Source organism: Polypterus senegalus, chromosome 15 (assembly GCF_016835505.1).
Source record: "Polypterus senegalus isolate Bchr_013 chromosome 15, ASM1683550v1, whole genome shotgun sequence".
Taxonomy (NCBI): domain Eukaryota; kingdom Metazoa; phylum Chordata; class Cladistia; order Polypteriformes; family Polypteridae; genus Polypterus; species Polypterus senegalus.
In genome coordinates, this window is record NC_053168.1 from 20,481,556 (window position 1) to 20,494,439 (window position 12,884).

Here is a 12,884-nt window from a genome sequence, read left to right on the forward strand (position 1 = left end):
GAAATCATAGGGCCCTAAGCTACCTAGACTCTAAGCTTTTATCCTGAAATAAATGCCAAGGAACAGCACCTAGCCTCTGAGGTTGAATGCTAAATATCATTTATGTAACACCAGAGGTGGGTAGAGTAGGCAAAAATTTTACAAGTAGAAGTAAAAAGTAGTCATCCAAAAAATGACTCAAGTAAAAGTAAAAGAAGTATTTGGCGAAAAGACTACTCAAGTACTGAGTAACTGTTTGATCATAATAAATTATTTATTTTTTAAGAAATGTTGTAATAAGACAGACAAAAATATAAAATAATGTGCAAATTCTGCTATTTCCAAATAATAAAAAATGAGTAAAAATAAATAACATCTTTACAAAATAAAGATGCACAAATAACACAAAGTGCCAAATCTCAGTTTTTCACAACAAAGCTTTTGAAGCCGATACCTACAGTAGGTAACTCGTATGTCTGAACAGTGCAAACTACTTACAGTGACGAGATCTCCTGTACACTGACAGTATAATACTGCAGATTCACTCGCCCTCCAAATAGCACAGCTGATAGAAAATAACATTAGAACAAGGGAGCTTGTGCAGTACAAGAAGTCTCACTTTATTTACCTTCACTGTCTGTGTCTGTGCATGTTGGGTTAAAATGTGCTTGTTCTTCAATCAGAGAAGTGATGGTTAAGCTTCAGCAGGAGTTGGCTCTCATTTTTCATGTACAAGTGGAACCTTGGATTGCGAGTAACTTGGTTGGCGAGTGTTTTGCAAGACGAGCTAAAATTTGTAATACATTTTGACTTGATAAATAAGCGAGGTCTTGCAATACGAGTAATCCGTATACGCTTTCTCTACCGAGCGTGACGTGATCACAACTGTGCTGATGGTTCTTCTCTCTCTCGCTGCTTTATTGTGGGCAATCGTTAGTCGGCGTGCTTCACTCATATAGTCAACATCCGTACGAGCATATACTGTTTACTACAGCATTGTGACCTGTGTCTGTGCTGTGACGTGTGAGTCCCCGTCTTGCACCCCAAAACACAAAGCTGAGTCTCAATACTTTAGCTACACCATCTTTATTCAGCTTGAAACAGGAACAGCGCGGTTATTTATTGTAGTGGGATCTGCCACTCTCCTATACACAGACACAGCAGTCAGGCAGGGTCATGCCCAGGTTAGTGGCCAAGTAATACTGTGACCTGCTCATTTATAATGTTCCTTGTATCATCCATCAACAGCAGGTGCTTATAGCTTGACTGCAATCTTTTGGGATTCGCTTTTTTTACGGCGAACTGCTACAGCGCTGGGTGCTCTTCCGCGTGTCGTCCCATTGGGTGAAATCCCACAAGAGTTTAGAAACTCGCACACCAGCCGTGATTCTTTTCAAAGGTAACGTGCAGGTTAATTTGTTTTATGTATTTTTACTTTATATTTTGTATTAATCATTTTTATATGAATAGTTTTGGTTGTGGAACGAATCATCTGAGTTTCCATTATTTCTTATGGGGAAATTCGCTTTAATATACGAGTGCTTTGGATTGCAAGCATGTTTCCGGAACGAATTATGCTCTCAAACCGAGGTTCCACTTGTATTCTTTCTTTCCCTGTCTGCTGTCTGTGAGGAATTTGTGCCACTATGCCGCCACACTTTGTGTGTGGTCATGTGACTGCATGGCTAATCTGATTTGTGAAACGGAGCGATGTGATTATTGTTGCTACGTCTGATTGGTGAAACGGAGTCTTGTGATTATTGTTGCTACGTCTGATTTGTGAAACGGAGTCTTGTGATTATTATTGCTACGTCTGAGTGGTGAAACAGTCATGCAGTAGATCCACTGGCAGCTTCTCTCTGGCAAAAATATAGAGTATCTAATGGAAAAAAAGTAACGATTCGAGTGTTGCCCAATGTAGAGGAGTAAGAGTAGTGACAAATGTACTCAAGTAAAAGTAAAGCGTATGGTGCAGTAAAACTACTCTTAGAAGTACATTTTTTTTTTAAAGTTACTCAAGTAAATGTAACGGAGTAAATGTAACTCGTTACTACCCACCTCTGTGTAACACACGTTAAGATAGCTGCTTAGCTCTTGAGGTTTCATAATAAAGAATATGGTAGGTAAACACTGCTTAATCCCCAAGGTTATATATACAGTAAATTACCCATTGTTATATTTCCTTCTAAGAGTATATAACCTACAGGTTTGGAAACAATAATAAATTAGTACTCAACTCAAACATTACAGAAAATTATAATCAATTCAAAATTTACAGTAAAAATAATCTTTAAATATTAACAATAAATTGGAGTCAGATTAAAAGATCTGCACCCTTTTGAGACAACTGTTGCCTAAAAGGCTGGTGAAAGAAACAATTCAAATAATAACTACAAATGCATACATAATAAACCCATAAAGGAATAGCCAGCTAAAAATGCGCTTTTTTAACCTTAGCCTGGTAGGCAGCAGAGAAAGAAGACAGAAATTCCAAAGAGTTCATCCATCCTTTCTCTTATTCAGTTTTTGAATAAAGGAAGCTGGAATTTAGACTGTAAACAAGAGACATAAGGTGCTAGAATTGCGTTGTTGGCAGAAACTTAACAGATCATTCTGAAAGCAGACTGTATCTTAGGACTGTGAGAGGAAACTGTAATCATGAGTGGAAACCTACGCAAACACTGTGAAATTCCAAACAGAATTCAATTAAAATTAAAACAACTCCTCTGGGAATATATGAAAACCACTGGCAACACTCCAGCTACACTGATGGGATATTTTAAGAACACATCTGCTGGATATTTGTTTGGAAAAAGTTTATAGTCTCTTGATGATAGTTATTCTACATAACCCACACAATAAATGGCGGGTAATTAAAAAAGGAAGGACTCTTATTGAATATGTGGTTCTTGTATATTCCAGCTTTCACCCAATCTTGACTACGTAGACAGGTGTTTACTGTACCCATTTACATTTGTCTAAAGTCTGTTGCTGTTCTATTTTTAACTGAGTGAGCCATTCTTGAAAGGTAAACGCATGAAGTGTGCCTGGAGATGAAATGACAACCTATTTAATTTTAGTGCCTGCCTTATAGTTAATGTGTCTTGGATAGGTTCAGGTGTTCCTCTGCTCTGTAAAGAATAATATGAATTCAAAATATAGATAAATAGATAAAAAATGACAGAACAGAGGTTAGCACTTCACCTCTATCTTTCTGATCTTCTGATAACACTACTCCTGTCTTCCAAAGGCATTTAAATCATCTGCACCCCATTTTTATGCAAAAGCCTTATTTCCATTATCTTTAACATTGCTGGAGTTGGAAACACTACCAGAGTACAACTAGCCAACTGAATATGTATTTAAAGGGTTGACAATTATATCATAAACTGCTTTGCAGTGAATATAGAGCTGTGTCAGTGTGCATCCGCAAAGAAAAAAATGGTTAGAGGTTATTTAGAAAGCTGAAAATGAAAGATTGTTAAAGACACAACATTTTGGTTGTATAGCCTTCATCAGGTGTGACCTGAAAAGGAAACAGCAGGTCTCATATATAAGAGGGGCAGATGTAAGAGGAAAAGGTGAGAACAGCTGAGAAAAGGGGGCTAATAAAAAGCTGAGAATGTGTTTAGCTTCTTCTGTTTTTCTATGAAAAATGTTTTTGAAGCTCTGTGAAACAACACACAAAAATAATCAGTGTGGCTATGATGTAACGTCTTCTACAAAAGGGCCTGTAATGTCTTTGATTTTGATGGCTTGAACATGCTCCCTGAAACAGTTTGCTAGCCGTCTCCCTGTTTTATGTATGTATGTGGCCAGACTCTTCCTACAAGAAATGTGGACAAATGTGGTAAATAAAATCTTTGGATTAGCAAGAGGCCCGTTGTTTAAAACTGAATTCACCAGTGGGCCCAGATAAAATTGAATTGTTGGTGATATACTTGTAAGTAATACAGATGCTCGTGTTGTACAGCTCAAAGTGCCTGGTATGGAATGTGGCTTTCCTCTGTGAAGTGAGCTGTGGACGAGAAGTTTGCACAGGTTAGGTAGTCGACAGAAGGAGATCCAGGGAGGCCTTGAAAAAAGGCTACTATGGAAGGGCCAGTCTGGAATGGGAAGACCAGTGGGACATGGGTTTCATTGCTGGGGTTCCTTTGGAGTGGATGTTACAAGGTCTAGTCCTGACTTGATCGACAGCCCTGTCCACAAGATCAAAGAAAACATTCCTCATGCTGAGTGCTTCATTACTGAAGTCAACCTCATCACTGAGGAGGTGGCTGAATCTAATTAGAGGCCAAGAGTTTTTAGTAGGCCAGGGTTCGAAGGAGCTGTGGAGAAGGCACAAGGTGTGTGTCAGTTGGCTTGTTATAGACAGAGCTTTTAAGTCCTGGAAAGCTGATAGATGCTCCTTGTTTTGTAGGGTGGCCTGGTGGTGGACCATGCTTTCAATCAAGCCAAAGCAAAAATGTAATCAGGTGATAAATCAGTGTCCAAATTAAAGGCAGGGGGTGTCAACAGTTGGGGAATATAAAAATATATAACAAATAAAACTATAATGTACAAATCTTACATGACATAAATAGAATAATAACACACAACAGAAGAGAACCTGACTGTTACACTATTACACAAACATGAAACACACAAACTAAATTGCACATCTGCCATCTAAACCCTGGCCTTTCTTGCCTTCTTTGATGTATCAAGTCATCAATTACATATTAAAATGTAATCTGCATTTGTTGCACAATTAAATATACATGTCATTACGTACAATTAACCAATCTTTCAGAATGTGAACCAAATGAACCATACAATCTCCTTACCCAATTCAAGACATAAGACACCCCAAAAGATAAATCAGTATCAATATATCACAAAATAGAAAATATCAGCATAATATTGACATCTGGAAAATCCCTTTACTGAATGAACTAAGGACCTAATCAAAAAAAATCACAGAAAAGCTTTATGATGTCACCCCAAAGAAAGTTAACCAAATCAATAATGTACTAGTTAGGTTGTATTCGTTTTGCTCCTGGCTGCGCACATTGTTACTATGAAACTGTGTAAAATTATACGCAATGTTATGAAAGCTAGCTGGACAGAAAACAGACTGTTTTGTCCAATGTGTAGTTATGGCAAGCTGTTTTAACATTTAATTCCTTTAATTTGATATCTGCTTTCAAAATGTTAATATGAGTTTTAAATTTGATATCAGCACTTAGAAATTTGACATCAGGCTTATAAAATTTGATATCATCTTTTAAAATTATCAAGCTTTCTTATCAACACACACCAACATTACATTAGAGCAGGCGTAAGGAGACTAGAGGTCTTATTACACCTCTGTTCTCAGTTAGCTGCCCGGGGCTGGAGGCTAGGAGTGGGAGCTGGCCGTCTGCCTGTGGTCTGGAGTGGTGGGTTGCTTTGCTCTGCGTTGGACGGGGGTGCCTGCTCACTATTACCCCTGCGGAACGGGGCTAGCTCTGGCGTCCGGGAATGGTTGTACCTCAGGTATGGCAGCACCAGGACCAGAGTTAGGTAGGGTGTGTGTGGGGAGTGTGAATGGGTGTCTGGCGTACATCCTTGTAAGTCTTGGGTTGTATGTGTATGTGAGAGCATGAGGGAGGGAGTGTATGACTGTGTTTGTGTGTGACTGTATATGTCAGGTGGGGTTTTGGACTCCTCCCCTCTCCTGGGACATCTGGCAATACTACAACATCTTTGCCTACCCTCCCCCTGCCTTAAGCATCTGTCTGGTCGCTCCCGGTGGCTGCCTGGTGGGATCTGGTTCCCTAGGCTCTGTTGGGTCCTCGGCGGGGTGGGTCGCCCTTGGGTCCCGGGCTGCTGGGTTCCGGGCCCAGCCGACTCGGGGGTGAGCGGCTGCGGGCGGGCCTGAGGGCTTGCCGTTGATATCTCCTGGGACTCTGCCGGCTGCTGGTTGTGTGATCCTCTGCGCCTCTCGAGTGGGGGTTGGGGCTTCTCTGGTGACGGCCTCCCTGGGGTCTCCGCGCTCTGGGGTGACCTCTGGATCTCTGGGCTTGGAACTCCCTCCATCTTCCGCACGTTTTTGGGGGCAGGTCTGTGGCCCTTCACACTCACTATTGGATGCTCCTATAGAGAAACCTTACACATACAAGCGTGCGTACGCACACAGGTGCTCACATGGTGATTTCATAAGTATGACTTGGACATCTTCAGCACATGATCTAAGGTTGTGGTGGCCCTAAATGCCTTAGTAATAATTACTGTATGATTGTCAGCAAACATTTTTACTTTTATATACCTTCATGTAGCTGATGCAGCAATGTTTTTGTCTTGTGGTTTGTTTGTTTTTTCCCCCCCTCTCTTTCTGCAGGTCTAGAAGCGGATTCTGGTTCATTTATTGTTTATTCTATACGAAACCCCCCCTCCCCCTTTACCTCCATCTCTTCCTTCTCTCTCTTCTTTTTCTTTCACTTTTGTCTCCGTGTCCGGTTCGAATCTTAAAACATCTGAAAATATTTTTAATAAAGTTTTGGTATCAGGCGTGACGTCAGCAGAAGCTGTAACGCTCCACCTGAGAGAAAAACTGTAAGGCTAGTCGCCAGCATTCAGACATCAATTCTGATTGCTTCACAGCCGAACAGGACACGGTAAAAAAATAAAAAAAAAATAAAAATTAAAAAAAATGATCAAGCTTTTGATATCTGATATCAAGTTTTTAATATTTGATATTGCATTTTTGACATTTGATATCAAGTTTTTAAATTTTGATATCACACTTTTGAAATTTGGTATGATAGCTTAAATGTTAATATATATGCATTTTAAACTCATTTTGATATCACATTTATGAAATTTGATATCAGGCTTATAAAATGTGATACTAAGCTTTTGAAATTTGGTATCTAGGTTTTAAAATTTGATATCGATCTTTTGAAACTTGATAACAAATGTTTAAAATCTGACATCTTGCTTTGGAAATTTGATATCAAGTTTTTAAAAATGGATATCAACATTGTAATGTTGGATATCAAGCTTTTACATTTAATACTGAGCTTCTGAAACTTGATATCACGCTTTTAAAATTTGACATCAAGTTTTTAAAATTTGATATCAAGGTTTTAAAATTTGATATCGCGTTTTGGATGTTGAAATCAAATTTCAAAAGCTTGATGTCAGATTTTTAAAGCTTGATATCAAATGTAAAACTCGCGATATCAGCGTTGTAAGTGCTGACATCAAGGAAAATGGATTAAATGTTACAATGGCCTGCCATTGGCTGTTTCATTACATGTTCAATATTATACTTATAAAGAGATGACACACAGCTGCATACCTTTATCTTTTTCGCGTCCCTCCTCTTTTTTCCTTATTTTCCTAACCAGGACACCTGATGGCTTAGACGTTTTTGTTATCCAATTGTGTTTATTTGGCACTCCCCAGCATCAATACTAAATCGTCAACCAAGAGTCACCTTGGTAATGTAAAGTTATGTTGTCACTTAAGCTTTAAATTAGAGAAGTAAATGTTAATTATACTGCAGTGGGCTGGCGCCCTGCCCGGGATTTGTTTCCTGCCTTGCGCCCTGTGTTGGCTGGGATTGGCTCCAGCAGATACCCGTGACCCTGTAGTTAGGATATAGCGGGTTGGATAATGGATGTTAATTATATTAGAATGGGAATAGGAATATACCTACGTTTAGATTTGCAATGTTCATCTCCCTGTTAAGTTGTACAGTAATGTGTAAGAAAGTAGTGTTTATAAAGTTAAGCATTCAAGATCTGGGAGGATATGTGAGAGGAAGTAAGGTTGTTATTGTTTTGTTTTGGTCTGACCATGTGCTAGCAGCTGCAGAGAATACCGCTTGTATTTGGAACAGAAGTCTGCCTCCATCCAGTTCTTTTTGTTCCCAAAAAGGATAACATCCATCTCAGAAGAGAAACCTTCTTACACTTGGTGACCAGAGGTGTGGCAATTCTTTTTTTTTCTTCCTGGTGGATGATTTGCACCGAGGACGGGTTTTTCTGACAACTAACGTCTCTTACAGATTTCATTCCTACGCTGTCCTGTTATTTGTGAACACTGGTAAGAGGCAATATATTTTTTTTCTGTTCTGTTACCTGGCACGTATGGACTTTCAAGTTTAAGTTTTTTTTCCCCTTTGTGAAGCGCTTTTTAAGACACCTTGTGCTCATTAAGATGTCCGTAAGAGCTGATTCAGCAAACTCAGGGGATATTTTAAGTGACTTTTGGAGAATGACAGAGGCTCAGCGACCACACAGTTCCCATTTGTTCTCTATTGCATTGCCCCCTATTTTTAAAGGTGATGGGTCTGAATCTTTTGCAAATTGGGCTCGACAGTTTGAAGTGGCTGTTGCAGCACTGCACCCTGTGGCTGCTTCTGAGTTACAACCAGTGTTAGCAGCTCTACTTCCCACACGTTTATCAGAAACAGCATTTTTGTATTGAGATAATCTCCCCACAGCTTTACAACAAGATTACACTGCAGTTTCATCTAAGCTGAAGGAAGTTTTTGGGTTTAAACAATTCCTGCCTTTCTTTCAGACCTACATTAATGCTCGTCCATGAAAACCTAATGAAAGTTTAGAAGTTTATGGAGCTGAAATAATGTGTCATGTTCTTGAGACATTTCCAGATTATGATACTAATGCACAAAATAGTGAGAAATTTCGTCGCTTTGTTGCTGGTTTAGACCCCATGTTGCAATCTAAAATTCATGAAATGGGTGCAAAAAATATTGAAGAGGCCCTTACAGTGGCTAATCGTTGTGAGAGAGCCAGAGAATTACTAAATATGACCTCTACCTCTGCATCTCAGCCAGTGTATTCCTCCCCTAGTACTACTACCACTGCTGAGCCATCTGGTTCTATGGTGAATACCTCAAAAAACAGTGATCACCATCTGTGGCGTGCTATGGAAAATCTAACATTGAAGGTGGACTCTTTACAAACACATCTAAACCAGCTACAGGAATCCAATCACCTGCTTGCTAGACAGTTAGGATTTACTTCTGAAGGACATCATCCTCCCTACTTGAAACCCACCCGTTACAAGAGAGACCATTCTGTTTCAACTCTGGATGACTCTCATCAACATCCATTCCATCATTCACCTGATAGACAGCTTCTGCATTATTCTAGGAGTCCACAATGTTTCCACACTGTCGCTTCACAATTATACACAGATTATGATGATGAGGAATTTTCAATTAGTCCCTATTCTCATTCTGTTTAACCAGATAGTAAACAGTGGCCTGAAGAGTGATACTATGCTAAATGATCAAGCTGTGGTGAGTACAGGCACCGCAGTCCTAGCCCAATAATGAGAAGACATAGTGAAGTTAGTCCTACAAGACCCCAGTCACGTTCTGTTCATTTGTTTTCTCCCATACAAAGATCATCTTCCCCTACTTCTCATTCCCAGAGCTCGGGAAACGATCAGTAGTTAGTGTTGAGGGGCACACATTAGCTTCGACAATAGCAGCCCCACATGCTGCGCACAAGCCATATAGCAGTAATGTTAACAATACACATCATAAACTGTCCCCTCACTGAAAAGGACCATTTGAAACTGTGGAGCGTATGGGTTCTTCTAGGGATGCCTTGGGTGTAACTTATCGTATAAGGTGCCGTTTTGAACCTACCAAGTTACAAGTTGTCCATTATAATCGTCTGAAGAGATATACTTCTCCACTTCCCACTATGCCACTCATTCCAGGACCTCCACATGGAAAGTTACCTAAACTGACTGCACTATCTGGCTCGCTCCCCTTTGTACCAGCTACTCAGATGCAACAGGAAGCTGAGGTTCACTTGGGTAAAGAGAACTTGACTCGGTTTGGACACGACACAAAAACTAATCCTGCTGTTCAGCTGGAATCTGGGACAAATCAAGAAGCACTTTCTCCTGTTGAAGATGTTCCACATGAGCCAACTCAGCACGACTTCATCGACCTATCCTACCAAAACGTTTTAAAGACTTTGTAATGGGTTAAAATATTACATTGTTAACTTGTTGATGTGTTTTCTAAGTTGTAGATTTACAAGGCTAGAAACGTGGATGTTTCTTTTCTGAGGGAGGGAGTAATGTAAAGTTATGTTGTCACTTAAGCATTAAATTGGAGAAGTAAATGTTCATTATATTAGAATGGGAATAGGGATATACCTATACAGTGTTTAGATTTGCAATATCCATTACCCTGTTAAGTTGTAATGTGTTAGAAAGTAGTGTTTATAAAGTTAAGCATTCAAGATCTGGGAGGATATGTGAGAGGAAGTAAGATTGTTATTGTTTTTTCCTGACCATGTGCTAGCAGCTGCAGAGAATACAGCTTGGATTTGGAACAGAAATCTGCCTCCATTCAGTTCTTTTTGTTCCCAAAAAGGATTCCATCCATCTTAGAAGAGAAGCCTTGTTACAGTAATGTGCTAACTGGTTTCATATTATCATGCGATTTCTTATAAACTACACAAATAATACAACGTATCTGTGAAACGTCATATTCACGGCATTATAAATGAATTGTGATTTATTTGGTAGCATTTCATAGTGTAACTGAACTTACGAATGGCATTAGAACTGTATAATAAAGTTAGAGGTGCCCTACTTGATAGAATCTCCCGTTCCCCCTTACCTCGGGTTTACGGTGTGCAGACCTGAAGTCAGTTTTACCCCCTTCCCATCCCATCGCGTATTCCTGACTCCCCAGAAATTTTTAGAAGCAGGAGCGATGCTGCCGTTGGGTGGTGCGGCTCCGTTTTCATTTTGCAACCTATAAAGCAAAATATCGTGCGCGGGGGCGTGTCTTCAAAACTCAACGTCATTTTCATCGCGCGGTCTTTGCGCGCAGTATAAACCAGGCTTTAATGCAGATTATAGCATTCATACATACAGATAACTTGTGGGATACGGTGTAGTGGAAGAAAGGTCCCAGAAATAACACGGCATTTGAAATTCGACACTATAATACCAGTGTTAATGCAGTGAACACTGTTCCGAATTTTTGGTGTCGCCCATACCTAAATCTGTCACTGGGTTTACCGCACAGTGATGCAGAGGCGTAGCGACAAGACAGGCAAGGCAGGAAATTGCCTCGGTGATCGAATTGACAGGTGGCCACTGAGGGCGCCCGTTTACATAGGTACTCATTGCAACGATTAACCCCAATATTGAGACATAGAATTGGCACAATACAATGGCACGTAGTTTACCAGATTTAAAGGGAGAGAGTGTTTGTGACTGATGTTAATTTTTTAGTAACGTTGCAAGGTAAGCACTGCAATTTTCTTAATTCATGAAGAGAATTTACGTGTCGGGGAGTAAAAAGTGGAAAAAACAAACGCAGGAGGAAGGAGAAAAAGAAGTGGGACAGTGGTGAGTATTGGAGAATCATTTTTGATTCAATCTCCGTTTCTCCAGGTCCCACTTTAGTCAGTGCATGGCCAAAATCGGCAACACCAATTCAGCCACAGGGTATGTGGGTAATAGTGAAGTCAAAATTTAGTCCCAAGGCACCAAGTTCACCAGTCTGGACCCAGAACAGATGCGCAACACTTTTGTTTATTTTTTTTTTTTTAGATTAAAAATGGACTTTATTCTGTTATTATTGCTATGTTGTATTTATTGCATTGTTTTTTTGACGTTTTTCACAAAGTTAAAGTATTTGTAGTAATTAAATTCCCCCTGTTGATGCTAATAATTTAACGAATACAGTATAATGATAAATTTGATCTTTTCGGAACACAGGGAAGGGTGAGTTGGAGGACCCCATGGAGTTTTTTTTGTCTATGCCTCCACTAGGGTCCTTAGTATCACCTCGGCTGTGATTCAATCCATTATTACTTTTGGCTTTGTTGCCTGCTTTAGTATTCTGACAAACCAACATTTTAAAAAAGCTCCGGCAGATTACCAAACATGTTGCTAAAGTTATTGGGGCTCATGTAGATTATTTGGTATGTGTGTGTCTGAGGGCTATGCTGATGAAACAGGAAATCCTCTCAACTGATCACAGTCACTCATTACATACAGAACCTAACTTCAGGAAATCAGGGAGGTTAGTTGCTTTAGAAGCACACATGCATCACTCTAGAAATCCCTTTATTCACAGTGCTTCATGTCTCTCTAATAAAGAATTTCAGAGATGATAAAAAAAAATAAGTGTGGATGTTTCATGTAACCATTAGAGGTAAAAATGCACTATCCAACTGCTAGAAGTAGCTAGCAAAGAATCTCTTTTTATACTGTATGATGTAAATGCTACTGAATTTCTGTTTTGACTTGTCTTATTTACATTTGTTTGTTTCATTTCATTTTTTGTCTGTTATTAGATGCAAATGAGAAGGCAAATTTCATGTTCTCTTTTGTAAGCATAGATAATAAAAACCATGAAAATAAAATAAAGTCTGAATAACTGTTATTTCTTGTGTAGTTGTGTGTGCAAGTGTTATTGTTTTCATAGAAAGCAATGAAATGTAATTTTTTTTTTGACATTGTAGAAAAAGAAGAAGAAATTGGAAAAAGTCAATAAGCCCCCCATCACAGAGACAAAAATGGAAGCAGTCAGTGTCAACTCTGCATTGCAGGAGGCCACAGCTGAGAAAAAGAGCAAAAGGATTTTGCAGAAGGCCAAAGGGGGTGCAGAAACAGTAAGCCAGGAAAAACGTCAGGTAAAAAAATAAATAAACCAAAACGTTTTGTTAAAGAACTAAAGGGTGTGATGGCACACTGCTCAGTTCCGCCATCTTGCATCTACAGATTGCTTCATTAAAGTTCAGCCTGGTCTCTTTCTGTGTACTCTTTTTATAAAAGAAATTGGAAAGTTCAAAGTCTTTTCATTGTTTAAATTAAAGAATGAATGCACTCCATCATCTTATCTTATTTTTTTTTTGGTTCAAGTA

At 39.3% G+C, this 12,884-nt stretch overlaps 1 protein-coding gene across 1 annotated transcript in view; it reads left to right on the forward strand.

Moving 5' to 3' along the window:
- The first annotated feature begins 7,814 nt into the window (after window positions 1–7,814).
- LOC120515935 (microtubule-actin cross-linking factor 1-like) overlaps window positions 7,815–12,884 on the forward strand; it is a 174,758-nt gene continuing 169,688 nt past the window's right edge. The window contains exons 1-2 of the mRNA XM_039737323.1: window positions 7,815–10,407; window positions 12,483–12,653. Coding sequence (XP_039593257.1) covers window positions 12,537–12,653 — 117 coding nt within the window. The 5' untranslated portion in view covers window positions 7,815–10,407; window positions 12,483–12,536. The remainder of the gene's footprint in view (window positions 10,408–12,482; window positions 12,654–12,884) is intronic.